The sequence below is a fragment of the Hemitrygon akajei genome, chromosome 9 (assembly GCF_048418815.1).
Source record: "Hemitrygon akajei chromosome 9, sHemAka1.3, whole genome shotgun sequence".
Lineage (NCBI taxonomy): Eukaryota > Metazoa > Chordata > Chondrichthyes > Myliobatiformes > Dasyatidae > Hemitrygon > Hemitrygon akajei.
Genome location: NC_133132.1, coordinates 41,714,575 through 41,734,090, shown reverse-complemented (window position 1 = coordinate 41,734,090; position 19,516 = coordinate 41,714,575). Strand labels below are relative to the sequence as shown.

General features: G+C 40.2%; 1 protein-coding gene across 3 annotated transcripts in view; it reads left to right on the top strand.

The window, feature by feature from the left end:
- LOC140733042 (uncharacterized) overlaps positions 1-15,507 on the top strand; it is a 47,741-nt gene extending 32,234 nt beyond the window's left edge. For all 3 annotated transcript variants that reach the window (XR_012100209.1, XM_073055834.1, XM_073055832.1), the window contains one exon: positions 15,126-15,507. Coding sequence is in view for 2 of the 3 variants with exons in the window: in XM_073055834.1 (XP_072911935.1) it covers positions 15,126-15,205 (80 nt within the window). In the remaining variant the exon portion in view is untranslated. The remainder of the gene's footprint in view (positions 1-15,125) is intronic.
- The last annotated feature ends 4,009 nt before the right edge of the window (positions 15,508-19,516 follow it).

Genomic DNA, 19,516 nt, shown 5'->3' with positions numbered 1-19,516 from the left:
TTACTGGCCCATGGTCTGTTTTTTTAATCAATTATGCTATTGTTTGCACTGTTGTAACTATGTGGTTTTGTGCAGGTCTTGTAGCTTTAGTTTTTGGTCTTGTTTTGTCTGGTGGATTTGGAACTCCTTTCCAGGGAGCGCGCTAAGACGGTAGCGCGATATTAATACGCAGCAGCCTCTCCGGACTCTGGATTGGGGATTGCCAAACGTTATGTGAATTTTCTGGTGTAGTCTGTTTTGTCATATGCTTTTGTGATATCATTCTGGAGGAACGTTGTCTCATTTTTTAACTGCATTGCATTTGTGGTTTCTAAATGACAATAAACTGAATCTGAATCACAGTAGATTTAATTAGGCTTTTCTGACTCTGATCAAGAGAAAAAACTCTTTCATGTCAAAGTAAAACCATTTAAATTATTATTAATTTAAATTAATATAAATTTAAATTATTAAATACAAATTAATTGATTGCATAATTACTCACCCCCTTCAAGTCAGTATTTAGTAGATGCACCTTTGGCAGCAATTACAGCCTTGAATCTGTGTGGATAGGTCTCTATCAGCTTTGTACATCTGGACACTGCAATTTTTCTCCATTGTTCTTTAAAAACCGGGTCTAGCTCTGTCAGATTGCATGGGGATCCTGAGTGAACAGCCCTTTAAGTCCAGCCACAAATTCTCAGTTGGATTGAGGTCTGGACTCTGACTTGGCCACTACAAGACATTAACTTTGTTGTTTTTAAGCCATTCATGTGTAGCTTTGGGTTTATGCTTGGGTCATTCTTGTTAGAAAACATAACTTCTTCGAAGTCACAGTTCTTTGCAGACTGCATTAGGTTTTTCTCCAGGATTTCCCTGTATTTTGGTGCATTCATTTTACCCTCCACCTTCATAAGCCTTCCAAGGCCAACTGCAGGAAGTATCCCCACAGCATGATGCAGCCATCACTATGCTCTACAGTAGGGATGGTGTGTTTTTGATGATGTGCAGTGTTTACCTTGTGGCAAAGAGCTCAATTTTGATTTCATCAGACCATAGAACCTTCTTCCAGCTGACTTCAATGTCTCCCACATCCCTTCTGATAAAATCAAATCTTGATTGCATATGAGTTGTTTTTTCAACAGTGACTTCCTCTTTACCGTTCTCCCATAAAGCTGCAACTGGTGAAGCACCCAAGCAACAGTGGCACAATCTCTCCCATCTCAGCCACTGAAGCTTCTGATTCCTCCAGAATTATCATAGGTCTCTTAGTGGCCTCTCCCCTTCTTGTATGGTCACCCATTTTTGAGGACAGCCTGCTCTAAGCGGATTTAGAGCTGTGCCATATTCTTTCCATTTCTTGATGATTGACTTATCTATACGCCAAAGGATATTCAGTGACTTGGAAATGTTCTTGTATCCATTTCCTGACTTGTGCTTTTCAATAACCTCTTCATGGAGTTCCTTGGAGTGTTCTTTTGTCTTCATGGTGTACCGTAGATTCCGGATTTTAAGCCGCTACTTTTTTCCCACATTTTGAACAGCTTTAAACTCTGCGGCCTTTAATACGGAGCGGCTAATACATGGTTTTTTTTCATGCCGCCAAAAACATTTTGCCTCGTAACAGTAGACCAATAAAATTGATGAGTAGTTCACAGAGGTCCAATGAAATTGTACGATAAATCAAGCGCACTTTCACAATTAAATTATTGTAAATCAGTCATTTGTACTCACCCTCATCAACATGGAAAACACTCGAAGAAAAGCATTGTGCTGCCTTTATGGCAGTTATTTAGTTTATAATATTTTCGCTTAGTAATTCATTTGTTAGTTAAAGTTAGAACTGTTTTAACTAAATTTGTTTTCTGTACTACATCGCGGGATGCTATGACGTCACACCCGGTTTTGCCGCGTCTTGTGGGATACCGGTTTGCGATAAACGGGAAGGAGGGGGGTGAGCGGCGGAGCGAAAACGCTGCTTTTAAGTTAAAGGCGATCAATAACTTTTCCTGGTAGGCTGCAGTATATATATTTTTTACCAGTCGTTAGGAGATATTGGAATGTTGTTCAGTAAAGGAGTATACGCAACGTATATTTAAAAGTAGCCGCGTTACAGGCACGGTTCGAAAAAAAGCATTTGCAATATGTATTTGTTTATGTTACCATATGGATTTAATTAAAAGTTAAAAAATCCTCACGTGTAATATCTTTCTGTGTAAATATCTCATATTACAACGTGGGACACCTGCGGCCGAAAATCCGGTGCGGCCTGTACAAGTAAAAAATTGATTTTATTTCTAAAATTAGAGCCAGCGGCTTTTAATCAGGTGCGCTCTGTAGTCCGGAATCTACGGTAGTTTTTGCCAGGATACTGACTCACCAGCAGTTGGACCTTCCAGATACAGATATATGTTTATCTACAATTAATTGAAGCACCTTGACTACACACAGGTGATCTTCATTTAACTAATTATGTGACTTCTAAAACCAATTGGCTGCACCAGTGATTAAATGGTGTGTCGTATTAAAGGGGGTGAAAACTTATGCAGCCATTTATTTTGTGTTTTATTAATTTGGGTCAGCTGGTGGCGCAGTGACATCAGCGCTGGACTCCGGAACGGAAGTTCCCGGGTTCAAATCTAGTCAGGCCGTTCCCGAGTACGCTTCCCATCTGTGCCAGGTTGAGTGTTGAGCTCGCAACTCGACCTTGTAAAATAAAGAAAAAATACTGTGAAATGTCTGTGTGAGGGGTGGCGTGCCACACAGTCTTTCGTTCTGCACCTTGTAGGGCATGAAAATGCCCGACGCTGGCCTCTCAGGCCTGAGTCGATGTCATCATCATTTATTAATTTAGATCACTTTGTAGAGATTGGTTTTCACTGACATGAAAAGGTCTTTTTCTGTTGATCAGTGTCAAAAAAGCCAAATTAAATGCACTGTGATTCAATGTTGTAAAACAATAAAACATGAAAACTTAGGGGGTGGGGTGAATACTTTTTATAGGCACTGTATATTAGCAGTAAGAGAATAACTAGGGAATATTAGTGAGGTTCTAACTGAATACTTTACATCTGTATTTACCTCAGATGAGGAGTCATAATTTAAAGCTGATTGGAGGAAGGTGTGGGGGGATGACAGAGGTTTAAAAACAAATTACCTAGTGCTTTCCCTGTGTATATGATGAATAAACTCTTCTTGGGCTTCCTTCCAGCTGGTTACAGGTATCAATTTTAACCATGTTTCGATGACAAACTCTGCCATCTTCAACAGGGATGATGCCTAGGCATGTCTATTCTGGCAGTTATATATACCCCTGTCATCTGTGTCTTCTGCATGGTTAGTCCTCAACCAATCAGGTTGCTGCCATCCCACTTGTTTACAATCACATTCTAGTTCTTACTTCGGGCGAGACCTTTGTCTTTGCTAAAGTTCTGGGACAGCGGAAACCTGTTTGATTGAGGACTAATCAATCAGGAGGGATGGGCAATGGTGGTATATACTGCACGAAACTAGATATGCCTTAGCATTATCCTTGGCGAAGATGGAAGAGTTTGTCATCAAAATATTGGTTAAAATCAATACCTGTACCCAGCTGGAAGCCGAGAAGAGATTGTGTCAAAGTTAAGTTTTTTAGAGAGGGTGGTAACTGTATTGAACGTCCTGCCAGAAGTGGTGGTAGAGACAGACACATAAGGAACATTTAGGAGCTCTTGGATAGGTACTTGTATGATAGAGAAACTGTGGGTTTTGCAAGAGGGAAGAGTTAGATTGATATGAGAATAGGTTAAAAGGTCAGCACAACATCATGGATCAAAGGCTTGTACTGTGTTGTTCTATACTATGCTATGTTCTATGTCAATGCAATTTCTGAACTAGCAATAATTTTTTCGTACAGTGAAAGACAGCTAATTATCTCCAAGGGACATAGAACACAGAACAGTACAGCTCTTCATCCTATAATGTTATGCTGACTTTTAACATACTCCAAGACCAATCTAATTATCCTTCCCACATACTCCTCCATTTTTCTGTCATCTACGTGCCTATCTAAAAGTATTTTAAATGTTCCTAATGTGCTTTCCCGGTGGATATGATGAACCTGATTGGATGAGGATGAATCAATCAGGAGAGATGGATGACCGGGGTATTTATACCGCCGGACTAGACATGCCTTTGCATTATCTCTGATGAAAATAGCAGTTTGTCATCGAAATGTCAATTGAAATCGATACCTTTACTTGGCTAGAAGCCCAAGAAGAATTTATTCGTTTCTAATGTATCTGCCTTTAGCTCTGCCCCCAGTAGTGCATTTCATGCAATTACCACTCTCTGTATATATAAAAACCTACCTCTGACATCTCCCCTGTACTTTCCTCCAATCACTATCAAAAGTATGTCCTATTGTGTTAGCCATTGCCACCCTGTGAAAAAGGCACTGGCTGACATCCAGTAGGATTAACAACCAAAGAAGCAGTGTGGATTTCAGAGCATCACTAAAATTTGTATTGTGTGAAGACAGAGTCATAGAGTAGTACAGCATGGATGCATGTCTTCATCCCAATGAGTCCATGTTGACCACTTGGCTACCCAGCTAGTCACAATTTCCTGACTTTGATATCTTTTCAACCTCCGCCCTTAATGATACAATTGCACCTACATTAATCACTTCCCCTGGCAGCTCATTCCACCCTCTGTGTGGAAAAGTTGCCATCCTGTCCATTTTCAATCATTCCCCTCCCATACTAAACCTATACCCCATACATTTGAACTCTCCTGGGGAAAAGACTGCTACCATCCATCTTATCCACCTCTCATAATTTAAACACTTATAAAGATTGCACCTCATTCTCTAACATTACAAAAAATAAAAACCTAATCTGGCTGATATCTCCCTGTAACTAACTCAGGCTTTCTGGTCCTGGTTATATCTCAGTAAATCTTCTCTGTACTCTTTCCAGTTGAACAACACCTTTTGGATGTTAGAGTGACCAGAACTGTACAGAGTGCTCCAAGTGTGGTAATGTAACATTGTTGGGAGTATTAACAATTTTTGCAAATTTTGATGACATGTTTTGTTTGGGTATGTATGGTCTTTTTGTTGGGTCAGTTCCTATATATTCTGTTAGTGTGGTGTTAAATGTAATGATAATTTTGTCTGTAAGCTTAGCTTTGTCATCGGCGTTCTACAGAGGCTCTACATCTATGTTATTACTTTTGCAGGTTGTGGAGTAAGTTGTTGAAATAATTCTATTTTCATCAGTGCTTTGAGGGATGGCGTCTTAATTATTTTCTGGTATAGCATTGTTGTGGTCTTTAGGTGGTTTCTTTCTGGCTCTTATGCTATTTCATGTTTTACTTGGTTTAATATGTCTATAGGGATTATGTTGATCTGTATTTGTTGTGCATTTATTTCCGTGAAGGGATATTGTTCTATAAACTGTTGAAGTTTGTCACTGTATGCTATCATGTCAGTCTCAAATTCCATTTCTTAATAGTATACATACATTTTGTTTTTTTTTATTAGTTTTTTAATACATTTTCTACATAGCTACAGATTAAAAAACCCCGGATCAAAATGAAGAACATTGATACAGTGCAAAAATAAACATACAATAATAATATGATACAAAGAAAGATAATTGAGAAAGCACCCAAATTGAAGACATGTAAAATTAGTATCCTCCCTAAGCCCCGCAACAAAAAAAAAGCTCCAGACCAACCACAACACAATATAGAGAATATAAATCAGGACAGTCAAACCCCCAAAACTGTAAATACACTTAGCAACAGAAGATATTAATGCCTACTACCAAAAAAAAAGGAGCTGAAAGCAAGGGACTGAAAAAAAACCTTAGTTAAGAGGAAGGTTATGAAAGTACTCAATAAAAGGTCCCCAGACCTTATGGGAATTTTAAATCCGAATTAAAGACTGAATAATGAATTTTTTCAAGGTCCAAGCAGGCCATAATATCGTTAAGCCATTGAGCATGTGTGGGCGGGGCAACATCTCTCCATCTAAGGAGGATTAAACGTCTAGCCAGGAGAGAGGCAAAAGATAATATTCGACACTTAGTTGAACTCAGACGTAAATCTGTCTCACCCCAGAAACCGAACAAAGCAATTCCTAACCTAACCTAGGTTAGGTTCTAGGTGGTGATTCAGAATATACGATAACGTTATAAAGACATCTTTCCAAAATTTCTCCAAGCTAGGACAAAACCAGTACATATGAATGAGAGAGGCCTCGCCCCTTTTGCATTTATCACAAAGCAGACTGATGTTAGGGTAAAATCGAGATAATTTAGATTTAGACATATGGGCTCTATGAACAATCTTAAACTGTAAAAGGCAATGGCGAGCACAAAGAGAGGTTGAATTAACCGATTTGAGAATCGAGTCCCAAGTCTCATCAGATAAGGAGGTATTTAAATCATGCTCCCATGCCATTTTAATTTTATCCACAGGGGCACGTCGTAAGGCTGCTAATTTATCACGAATAAATGATATTAAACCTTTACCTAGTGGATTAATAGAAAGAAATAAGTCCATAACATTTTTCTCAGGCATTTCAGGGAAGTTAGGGATTAAAAGAGTAATAAAGTGTCTAATTTGGAGATATCTAAAAAAATGAGCATTAGGCAGATTGAACTTAGCAGAGAGCTGTTGAAAAGAAGCGAAGCGATTATCAATAAAAAGATCTTCAAAATGTCTAATGCCCTTCCTATACCAATCATGGAATGCTGAGTCATACGTAGTAGGTAAAAAAAGGTGATTATGTAAGATAGGGCTAGAAAAGGAAAAACCATGGAAACCATAAAATTTCCTAAACTGAGCCCATATACGCAAAGTGTGTCTAACAAGAGGATTAACTATTAATCTGGACAAACTACTAGGGAGTACAGAGCCGAGAAGTGCAGAGATAGATAATTCTTTAGTGGAATAGATAATTCTTTAGTGGAGCTCAACTCCATTGCCACCCAATTAGGGCACTCGGGTTGGCCATGGAAAAAGGACCAAAAGGTAGCACAACGTATATTGGCTGCCCAATAATATAAACAAAAGTTAGGTAAAGCCATGGCACCCTCTTTTTTAGATTTTTGGAGATAAACTTTGTTAATTCTAGAGCGCTTATTCTTCCACAGATATGACAAAATAATAGAGTCTAAGGAATCAAAAAAAGATTTAGGAATAAAAATTGGGATTGATTGAAATAAATATAAAAGTTTAGGGAAAACATACATTTTAACAACATTAATACGACCTACCAAAGACATAGATAGAGGTGACCATTGTAACAGACTCTGTTTAATAGTATATGAAAGATTGGCAAAATTTTCACGGAAGAGATCTTTAAACTTCCTTGTGACTGTAATCCCAAGATAAGTAAATTGATTGTGGACTACTTTAAAAGGGAGATCACAAAATGTTAATTTTTGTGCTTCTTTATTAATTGGGAAAAGTTCGCTCTTATGTAAATTAAGTTTATATCCAGAGAACCGGCTAAACTGGTCAAGAAGTGAAAACATTGGAGGTAAGGATGTAGACGGATTTGTAATAAGTCATCAGCATAAAGAGAAACTTTATGCTCAACACCCCCTCTCCAAATCCCGGTCAGTTCAGGACAATTTCGAAAAGCTATCACCAAAGGTTCTATAGCCAAATCAAAGAGAAAGGGACTTAAAGGGCATTCCTGACAGGTGCCACGTTTGAGGTTAAATAACTGGGATTTCTGAAAATTAGTTAAAACAGAGGCAGTAGGACACAAATACAGCAATTTGATCCAAGAGATAAAACTTTGACCGAGGTCAAATTTTTCTAAAACTGCAAAAAGGTAGTTCCACTCTATACGATCAAATGCTTTCTCCGCATCGAGGGAAATAACACATTCAGGAATCCCAGTTGGAGGTGAATATAAAATGTTAAATAAACGCCGAATGTTAAAAAAAGGAAGACGGTTTTTAATAAAACCAGTTTGATCATCAGAAATAATAGAGGGAATAACAGTTTCTAATCTATAAGCCAAAACTTTGGCCAAGATTTTAATATCAACATTAAGCAATGAAATCGGCCTATACGAGGAACACTCTGTTGGGTCTTTACCCTTTTTTAATAAAAGAATAATAGAAGCCTCATTAAAAGAGGGTGGCAATTTGCCGTAGTTAAACGAGTCAGATAATACTGAAAGTAACTGAGGAGAGAGAAGTGAAGAGAATGATTTATAAAATTCTACGGGGAACCCATCAGGTCCAGGAGATTTCCCTGAGGACAATGCAGAAATTGTAGAAGATATTTCTTCTGATGATATAGGCGCATTAATCAGAATCAGAATCAGACTTTAATCGCCAAGTACCTATGCACATACAAGGAATTTACTTCCGGCAGATGTTGTCTCTCTGCTCATAACAATAATAATGATAAATATAAATGAAAATATAGATTATACATACAGGTAGTGCAATCCAAGTAATAGTTAGCCGACAGTTAACTGGCAGTTAACTGTTCAGCAAAGTGACCGCAGTAGGGAAAAAACTTCTCCAGTGCCTATTAGTCTTAGTCTGGAGGGATCTGAAGTGCCTACCAGACAGAAGCAGATCAAACAGTCCGTGCGCAGGATGGGAGGAGTCCTTTATGATGTTCCCCGCCCTCTTCTTCAACTTGGAAGAGTACAGGTCCACAATAGAGGGCAGGGAGGCTCCAGTGATGCGCTCGGCAGTCCTCACTGTGCGCTGTAGTCTGGTTCTATCCTGCTTGGTGTCGGCTCCAAACCACACAATGATGGAGGTGCACAGGACAGACTCAATGACTGCAGTGTAGAACTGCAGCAGCAATTCCTGAGGCAGACCGTATTTCCTCAAGTTTGGCTTTAAAATCAGATGAAAGCGAAGGAATATTCAGATTATTTAAAAAATGATCAATAGAGATATTGTCATTCAAAGATTCAGAGGAATAAAGTCGAGAATAGAAATTTTTAAAAGCGTCATTGATTTCTAAGTGATCCGATGTAAGGTCTCCATTCTCCTTCCGGATCTTTGTAATATGTTGTTTGGCTTTGGAACGCCTCAGCTGATTGGCTAGAAATTTACCAGATTTGTCACCATGAATATAAAAGCAACTCTTACTTTCAAGAAGTTGGCGTTTGACAGGTTGAGTAGACAGAAGATTAAATTTAGTTTGAAGTTCTACACGTTTCTTGTATAGTTCAGGATTCTTAGTTTGAGCATACAGTTGATCCAATTCTTTAATCTGATTAATGAGGTCCAATCGATCTGCACAGGACTTTCTATTAAGATTTGCTGTATAGGAGATTATTTGACCGCTCAGATATGCTTTCATGGCATCCCAGACAATCTGGGATGACACTTCAGGTGATGTATTGGTGTTAAAATAAAAGGTTATCTGATCCTTGATAAGTTTTAGAAAATCATCATCCGATAGTAAAGTCGAATCAAACCGCCAGTGTTTATTCCTCTGAGGGAGGCCAGGAAAATTTAAAGACAGAGTAATTGGGGCATGGTCAGAAATCAGTATACTCTGATAATCACAAGAATAGACAAATGGAATGAGTTGATTGTCGAGTAAGAAGTAGTCAATTCTAGTAAAGGTATGGTGAACATGTGAAAAAAAAGAATAATCTCTCTCAGTAGGATGAAGGAAATGCCATATATCAGAGATACCATAATTAAAGAGAAACGATTGAATAGCTGAGGCAGATTTAGTAGGTGGTCTAGTAACAGAGGACGATCGCTCCAAACTAGGATCTAACCAACAATTGAAATCACCACCCAGTATAAGAGAGTATGAGTTTAAGTCTGGTAGTGAGGAGAAAAAACGTTCAAAAAAATTAACATCATCAAAATTGGGGGCATATAGGTTTGCTAGTACAACTTTAGTATTATATAGTTTACCAGAAACAATAATAAAATGGCCATTTGATTCGGATATCTTATTATGGAGTTCAAAAGGAATATTTGAGTTAATAAGGATGGAGACCCCCCTAGCTTTGGCAGCAAAGGATGAATGAAAATGCTGACCCGCCCACTTTGACAAAAGCCGGGAGTTATCAGAACAATGAATATGAGTTTCTTGAAGGAAAGCAATGTCCGCTTTGAGTTGTTTAATATGTGAGAAGACCTTCCTTCTTTTAACAGGGTGATTCAATCCCTTTACATTCCAGCTCACAAATTTAAGTGTATTAACCATTATCAATTGTTAGTGCGCAGAAGGCAGCAGGCATATAAAAAGTCAAGCAGTACAATAACAGTCTGGGAGCAAAAATGTAAACATAGATTCGTAGAATCAAAACAGAAACATGTCCTGAGTAACAGGAAAGCAAAGGAAACAGTGAGTGGTGTTGGAACTGGAGAATCCATCCCACCCTCGCAACCCAAAACTAGACGGCTACCAAAAAAAGCAGCTAGCTCTACCAAAAAAATTAACCCAAGTATGACTTCCAGTTCTGTGTCGTTAACAACAGTTCCGTACAAATACTATAGCAAATGGTAACTAGTTTATGCACTAGAAAACATAACAAATAGGAACAACTTCAGCATAAGTATAAGACTTAATACAAAGAAAATCAAAAGAAAACCAAAACTAACTTATCCGCGAAAAATTATAGAAGATTAAAAAAAAAGGAGGAAGAAAAGAGGGAAATTATAGATTCGAAGAGAGTACTTATCAACCATTTACAGAAAAAAAGCAAAACTTAAACTATGAATCAACCAACAGGGAGGCCTTCAATAAAAACTCCCAACCTCCAAAACAAGTTAAAGTCAATTGTAGATCTCTATAGATAAGGTTATACAAGAATACAATAGATTGCACAAGTACAATCTAAACGTCCGCAGGGAAACATTAAACTCGGATTATCTATTTAGAAAAAACGCACCAAGTCCAGGGAGAGATCGTCTACAGCCCTTTGAGTTTCAATAGATAATGTCTGAATTATTCAAGTACAGTCTGAGTCCGGGAAAAAATAGCTTTACTACGAGAGGTACTTATCCACCATTTTAGAAGGTCAGACCAGGTTCCTGAGGAGACGGGATGGCCAGAAGACTTCCAACAAATGCCTCAGCATCCTTCACTGATTTAAACCACTTATATTCTCCAGTAGTAAGCGTAATTCGCAGGTCGGCTGGATTTCGAAGGGAGGGTCTGAAACCACGATCAAAAAGCACTTTCATTACACCTTTAAACTCAGCACGCATCTTCAGAACCTGGGGGGCAAAATCCTCCACAAAATGAATGACTGTATTTTGAAAAGCAAAAGTACCTCTGCGGCGTGCCTCCATAATCAAATGGTTTTTCACCTGGTATTGATGAAAGCACAAAATTACCGGCTGTGGGCGGAAACCCAGAGTTGCACGGGGAACGTAGATCCTGTGTGCCCTTTCAAGCTCAGGTGGAGTCGGAAGAAATTCTTTCCCAAAAATCTCACAGAGAAAATCGGAAAAAAATTTCACGGGAGAGCCCTGTTCAGTGGCCTCTGGCAAACCAAGAATTCGTAGATTACAACGTCTGCTCCGGTTTTCAAGATCCACCATTTTGGAAAAAAGTTTACAATTCTGCTGCTCTAGGCTGGAGCAGAGGGTTTCCAGATATTGAACACGGCGTTTTAAATCTTCAGAAGTTGAGTCGATGCGAGATAAATGTTCGGCATGTTCGTCCACTCTAGCGTTGATCCGATCCAATTTGACATCCAGCTGGTTGAAAGAAGTTCTAAATTCCTTTAAAATATCTTGTTGATGCTGTTCCAAAGCAGCGAAAATGTCAGCTGGCAAAGCCATAGAAGTTTCCTTTTTCCCGGTTTTAGTACTTTTGTTAGACATTATAAGATAGATGTGTTCGCAGGCAAGTAAGAGAAACCTAATAAAATACCTGACTAAGGTTTAAGAATGGAGACATATAGTGCAAAGGTAGGGAGAATGACGGAGCAAAAGTTCGGAGCAGCTAAACAGTCGCCATCTTACCGGAAGTCCCCATACATACATTTTGAATGTGTTCACTTCTAATTACAAATTAATGGGTGCCTTTTTTATTGTAACTGCTTGAGTGGTCTCACTTCAAAATGGACTGCTCCCCTGAGAAACACCTACAGCAGTCACAGGTTGGTGGGCTAATTTAAATGCTGGCAGTATCTTTTTCAGGTTCCCCAGTGCCTACCTGCCTGTACAGCAGAGTACACTAGCTGTTCGCTTACTGGCATGCCCTGGCTATACCCAGGCAGCAGCCATATTACTCTATTCCATTGTCATCCTTCCATTTCTAAAGTGAAAGGGAATTGCTTTTTTATACCCACACCAAGGTTTTGGGTTCAGCCACCCCTAACACGGAGAACAGACACTGCCCAAAGCACCACCCAATCTGGGTACAGATGTTCCTGATTTGGTCCATGGGTGGTATTTTATTTCCTACTTGGCCTGCATATCTGTGAAGCGTTCCCTAATCTGCCACCTAAACATGTCTCCGATGGGAGACAGAATTATTATTATTATTATTATTATTATTCAGTTCCACCCAAATTGCCTTAGTAGACAAGCCCTCCAGTATTTCCTCACTAAACATTGCTGTGACATTTTCTCTGATAGGTAATACCTTCCCTTTAATGCCTCCACCTCTATCATGTCTAAAACGACGGACCCTTGAACATTGAACCAACCAATTCTCACTAATTGCTACAACATCATAATTCTACATATGGATTCACGTTCTTTGTTCATCTGCCTTACCTACATTACACCTTGCATTGAAATTGATACAACTCAAGAACCTTTGTCCTACCATGCTCAAACTTTTGGTTTCCATCTTGTGGTTTTCCCACAGCCACTCCACTTGATGTCCTGTCACTGTGGTTCCTACCTCTCTGAAACTCTAGATGTAAATCCCTCCCATCTCCCTCCAAGAAAACCTTCCTGCTTGAATATTGGTGGTCCTCTAGTTTAGGAGCAAACTATCCTATTTGTGCACATCCTACCTTCCCTGGAAGAGAACACAGTGATCAATAAATCTGAAGCCTCTGTCCTGTGCCATCTGCTTAGCCACCTGTTAAATTGCACTATCTTCCTATTACTTCCCTCACAAGCACGTAGCATGGGTAGCGTTCTTGGGGTCCTCTCATTTATCTTGCAAGTCCACCCTGAAGTTCTTGTCCAGGGAGCCTAGCTCCCTGAACTCACTTTGAAGGACCTTATCATTCTTTTTATTTATGCCATTGGTGTCATGGCATCTGGCTGCTCATCATTCTCCTTAATGATGCGCTCAATCTGAGACTTCCCTGGCACCTGAGAGTCTTGTTCTGTTCCACAGAACCACTTGTCTGATCTCCTAACCAATGAATCCGCTGTCACTACTGCTTGCATCTTTCCTTCTTCTGATCTACAGACCCTGAGACCTGACCACTGTGGCTTTCCTCTGGTTGGTTGTGCCAACAATACCATCTAAAACTACTTATTGTTGAGGGGAATGGCCACAGGGGTACCAGGCAATGAGTGCCTTTTCCTTTTCTTTTTCAAGACAGTTATCCACCTACCTGTTTCTTGTAACTTAGATGTAACTGCCTCCTTGTAACTCCTGTCTATCAGTCTTCCGAATGATCCAAAGGTCGTCCAGCTCCAGCTCCAGTTCCTTAACAAGGTCTACACTGAGCTGCAACCAGATTCCCTTCTCACAGGTGTATTATCAGGAACACTGGAGATCTCCTTGACTTCCCACGCCATGCAAGGGAAGCACACCACTGGACTATGTTCCATTCCCACTGTTCCGTCTGTGCAGAAGGGCCATTTGCCTAGAGACTAATGCATATAGTTTTAATTACATGGTCAATCCATGATGAGTTTTCATTTTTAATACTTTTACTCCCATTTTCAGAGATTCTCATACAAGTGACAATTTCTTCAAAGGTAAACTTTTCCTTATCCAGAGAAATTGGAACATTAATGTGCAAACCGTGATCTTTAATTTTAATTGATAATAGAGCATGGAGCCAAGGTCATGGTTCAAAAAGATATGAATAAGAGGTTCCTGCTGAGGCATGAAGTATTTTGCCACAGATTCTGCCATAATTTTAGCTGCTGTGTTTCTATTCATTAGCATGGCTGACAAAGATATGCATCTCTGTATTATGCATATAATCACTGAATCAATAGTCGCATACTGTATGGTGGCTTTGGTCTACAAGTTGCACAAGCCATTCAGTGTTCAGAATGTCATGCCATGCTCCCACTGTAAGTTTTCCATCATCTCCATTTATTATGATTGTCACAGTGTACATTTTATAGATGTGATTCACTTACCAGTGCAGGAGTGACGTGGCAGAGTATTCTTGCAGCCATTCACCTCAATAAGAATTATACCACTTTGAGGGGCAGGGAACAGCCTACTAGGGGAATGCTACCAGATCTCTAGCATTGAGATTGGTTCTGTGGCTCTGAAGTGGACGAGGAAAAGAGATGCAGTCATGATAAGGGGTTCATTGGTTATGGGTACAGACAGGAGATTCTGTGGATGGGAATGAGATTCCCAGATGGTATGTTGCCAGAGTCAGAGATGCCATGAATTGAACCCACAACATTCTTAAGGGGGAGGGTGTGCAGCCATAAACCATGGTCCACATCGGTCCCAATAACATGAGCAGACGATGAGGTCCTGCAAAGTGAGTTCACAAACGAGAAAATCTGTAGATGCTGGAAATCCAAGCAACACACACAAAATGCTGAAGGATCTCGGCCTGAAACGTTGACTGTACTCCTTTCCATATGGCCTGCTGAGTTCCTTCTGCATTTTGTGTGTGTTTCAGGGAGTTAGGTGCTAAGTTAAAAGCTAGCACCTCCAAGGTGGTATTCTATGGATTACTACCATAGAAATTGGTACATTGAGGCAAGAAATATTAAGATATTGCAGTTTAACTTGTGGCTATGGAAATGATGCAGCAGGGAGGATTTCAGAATTTTGGATCACTGGGCTCTCTCCCAGGGCAGATGGAACCTGTACAAATGTCCTTGTGGGAAGCTAGTGCTGTTCAGGGAATTTGCATTGGAGCTGTAAGTGAGTGGGAGCCAGACTAGCAAAAGATCAAAGTCAAAAGTAAAATTTATTTTGAAAGTATGTATATGTCACCAAATACTACCCTGAGATTTGTTTTCTTACAGACATTCACACAAGAACAAAGTACAATAGAATGAAGGAAAAACTCCACACCAACAGACTGACAAGTTGTGCAAGTACATAAAGAAACAAGTAACCAAATAAATAAATAAAACAGAACTTGTGTTGTAGAGTCCTTACTAATTAAGTCTAAAGGTTGTATTCAATGATCATTTCATTGTTGTGACGAGTATAGTTGTCCGTGCTGGTTCAGGTGGGATGGTTGTTCGCTTCCTCGGCCAGGGAGTCTCCTGTTTTTCTCCCAAGCTTAGCTTTCTAAGCACTACAGCTGCCACTTATAAAGATCAAACAGTGTGAGTTTTAACTACATTTGGCTTCTTTTTAAACAGACAATACTGACTAAGTTGCTTAGTTCAAGGAAGCTTGTAGACCTTGAACTAAGGCATCTAAGGAAATATTTAAGTATAAAATCACCCAAGTGGCAGAAAAAGGGTGTAAATGTAAACTATAGTTCAGGCTGATTAGGAGTGAGGTAAAGAACACCAAGAGGCATGAAATAAACATGGGGTGAGCTAGCATTCATTTTATAACCTTTGGTTTCTGCAAAAGATGATTCATCGTCTGTATTGTTGACATGTCTTTTTAGTTTATAAGAATTGTACCTGTGTTTTGGAAATCCTTTGTGTTTTAGAAACACTTGCTTATTTGGAAATGCTTTATAAGTGAGTGTTAAAAAATGTTGTTTGGATTTACACCTGTATCACTGAAAATGAATTGTGTTTTAAACTACTTTGTTAGTGTGGTTCTCGTGCCCCACAAACGACCAGGAGACACAGAAGATTCTTCAAGAAGGGTTAAACTTTAATTTGCAAATCAAAGCTGAGACAGTCATTGAGCTGGTTGCTGATTGCCCACCGATCCTTGTACATAGCATATTTTATAGCAATCTCCTGGTTTAGTTGCATTAGCATATCCAATCGGTCTACAGTTGCGTATCACAAGTACATCCGCCACTATTGTTTCTACCCATTGACTTAATCCTGTTCTAATCTACATCTCTTAGCTACCTCTCATTAACACACCATTGTCTTCTACATTTTAAGATTTCATTCTCCTACTAAATTGGATACATGCAGAGCAAATAGCAAACTCAAAGGTGACTACATAATCTACATCTCTTAGCTAGCCTCTCATTAACACACCATTGTCTTCTACATTCTTAAGATTTCATTCTCCTACTAAATTGGATACATGCGTAGCAAATAGCAAGTTCAAAGCTGACTGCATAGTTTTGGTTACACAGCAAACAATGCAACTTTTATACTCCAATATATCCCCCCTTTGACACAGAGAAAGAAGACTAAGAGTCCGCGCACAAAAGCTCCAATAAACTCAAGCACTTATTCCCAAATCTCGGGTTAAACTATAATTTTCTGCGCCAAGACCTCAAAGTATTCTCTCTCTCTTACCCGGGCCGCTGAGCCAAAAACCTGTCCCTTTGTACCTGAGACAGGGAAAAAACTCAGAAGCCCTTACAATCTACTCCCACACTGTCGTTTTGCTCTTGTTCATCCTGCAGGTGTTGTAGGCTGTAACGATACATTGTCGGTGTTCCTTTCTCCACTAAACTTGCTTCAGTAATTTCCATGAGCATCGGAAATTGTTTGGTTGCAGCATGCACTACAAGAGATTTGAGACAAGGAAGAAAACAGCACAACACAAGCGCACAGCTCAACAATACAATACTGACAGTTATTGCCATTTTAGTCAGCCATGCTTCCCATCCTCCGAGTCTACTTTCTAACCAGTCAAATAACTGATGTCCGAACCCTGCATTCTGTCCGCATACCTCGCACTGTGACAAGACAAAGTCCTCTGAAGCCTGTAAATAAGGTGAGCAAAAACCATCCTTCTTTATTTTCTTTATCACTTCCCCCCTTGCACAATGGTCAATCCCATGCGCTTCTGAAATCAGAATCGTCAGTAGAGGGGTGGGCACTACCAACAAACCGTCTTCCATGCTCCACAAGCCTTCGGGTTCTGCTTGGCCCCCCTTCGTCTCCACATTGTCTGTTCTGCCAAAGTTGCCTTACCTTGTATTTCAATTAGGTCCTCTACCACAGGTTCTGGAGCTAGGCTTACCTGGGGGGCAATGACAGCTGATGTACATCCAGACGCTTTTCTGGCTGCCTCGTCCGCAGCTTGATTTCCCTTTGTTATTACATCATTTCCCTTCTTATGTGCCTGGCATTTTACTATAGCCAATGCTTTAGGTTTCATTATGGCTTTTATTAAGTCTAGAATTTGCTGACAATGTTGTATGGGATCTCCACTACGTTTTTTAAAACCTCTCTGTTTCCACACTGCCCCGAACAAATGGCATACTCCATGAGCATATGCCGAATCAGTATAGATGTCTACTTTCTCCCCTTCCATCATTTCACATGCAGCTGCCAGGGCTTTGATTTCCCCTAGTTGGGCGGAACACGGTTGGGGACAGGACTCCATCCTAATAATCTTATAGCTCGACTGATCCTGCTGCACTACTGAGAACCCTGCATGATTTCCATCATAATCCCTATAACAAGAGCCATCTACGAACAGAACCTTTTTATCTGCATCCTCTAGTGGTTCTGACCGTAAATCTGCTCTCAATTTGGCAAATGCCATCGTCTTCCCTACACAATCATGGAGTTCTCCTTCATAGCCCAAAGGGACAAAATCCGCTATATTACTGGTAGTGCATCTTTGTATAGTTATGTCAGGAAATGTCAATAGCATCTGATACGCTGCTATCCTGGCTGGCGTCAGCACAAATTTCCCTCTTTCCAGCAATTCTGCTACTTTGTGGTGTGTGTACAGAGTCACAGGATAGCCCAGGGTTACAGATGATGTCTTTTCATATGCATAGTACAGCGCCGCCAATCCCTGATAACAGGGTGGATACCCCTGAGCCACCTCATCTAGTCTCGTACTGTAGTATGCTATCGGCTGCTTTGCTTTTCCTGTGCCTGTCTCTTGTGTTAGAACCGCTGTGACATAACCCTCTTGTCGGTTGGATACATACAAATGAAAAACCTTCTCGTAGTCAGGCAAAGCTAATGCTGGTGCTGACTGCAATTCCTGCTTAATAGTATTGAAAGCTATCTCCGCCTCTCCATTCCACTGTAAGCCGTTCTTCAAATTTGTATGTCCTGCTTCTTTCATTATCTTTCTCAAAGGTGCCACAATCTCAGCATATTCTCCTATCCAATCTGAGCTGTACCCCTGCCATTCCCAAAAATGTCATCATCTGTCCTACAGTCTGGGGTTTTGGGGCCTTAGTTATTGCTTCAATCTGATCTGGTGCTATCGCCTTCACTCCCTTGGATATTACCCTGCCTAAGTATTCCACTTGCGTGCAAAACTGCAGTTTCTTTTTGGATACTTTATGTCCTCCGTGCGCCAGCTTCTCTAACAGAGTTATAGTGTCCTGCTCACACTGTTCCTTACTGTGGGAGCAAATCAACAGGTCATCCACATACTGTAACAATGTACTTTCCAATGGTATGCCCTCTAGGTCTGCCTTCAACACCTGATTAAAAACATGTGGTGAATGTTTAAACCCTTGCGGCGTTCTGGTATAGGTATACTGAGCACCTCTGTAAGTAAATGCAAACAAATAACTGACACTGGTCGGCCAGAGGAATGCTGAAGAAAGCCGAACACAAATCAATCACTGAAAAGTAACTTGCTTCTGGTGGAACATTAGTCAAAAGCGTGAGTGGGTTGGGGACTACCGCTGGCCAGTCCTCTACCACATCATTTACCGCTCGCAAATCATGCACCAATCTCCACTTAGATTTATCTGCTTTTAAGACCGGCAGCAACGGGGTATTGCATGGATTGTTTGTTCTTTTAAGCACTCCTATTTCAAGCAACCCCTGCACTGTCAATGCTATTCCCTCTTCTGCTTCTGGTCTTAGAGGGTATTGTGGTCTCCTGGGTGGAATTGCTCCCCTTTTCAGCCTTATTTCCACCGGACTAGCTGTTTTTATTTTCCCTACGTCCGTGTCATGCTGTGACTACAGAATAGACGGCAACTCATCTAACCTTCTATCTTTCTGCTGGCCTCTTTCCTTTCCCAGCAATGGCATGTGTGGTTGGGGAGTTATTTCGACCTCTCTCACTGTCCCTACCATATCTACACTTACCATTATTTTAATGCAATTGTTGTCTTCTGATATCCACACCTCTGGCGTGATTTTCCTCCACACTGTTATGGTTTCAGCACACTTAACTAAGGGTCCTAAGTCTTTAGACTGATATCCCTTGTTTACCAACAACGTTACGTGGGGCGCAGCCTCCGGTATCCTGTACCATTTTTCTAAAAAGGTGTTCCACTTAACTTGTAAAGCTGCCCCTTGCTTTCCAATTATCACAGCCCCCCCTTCCA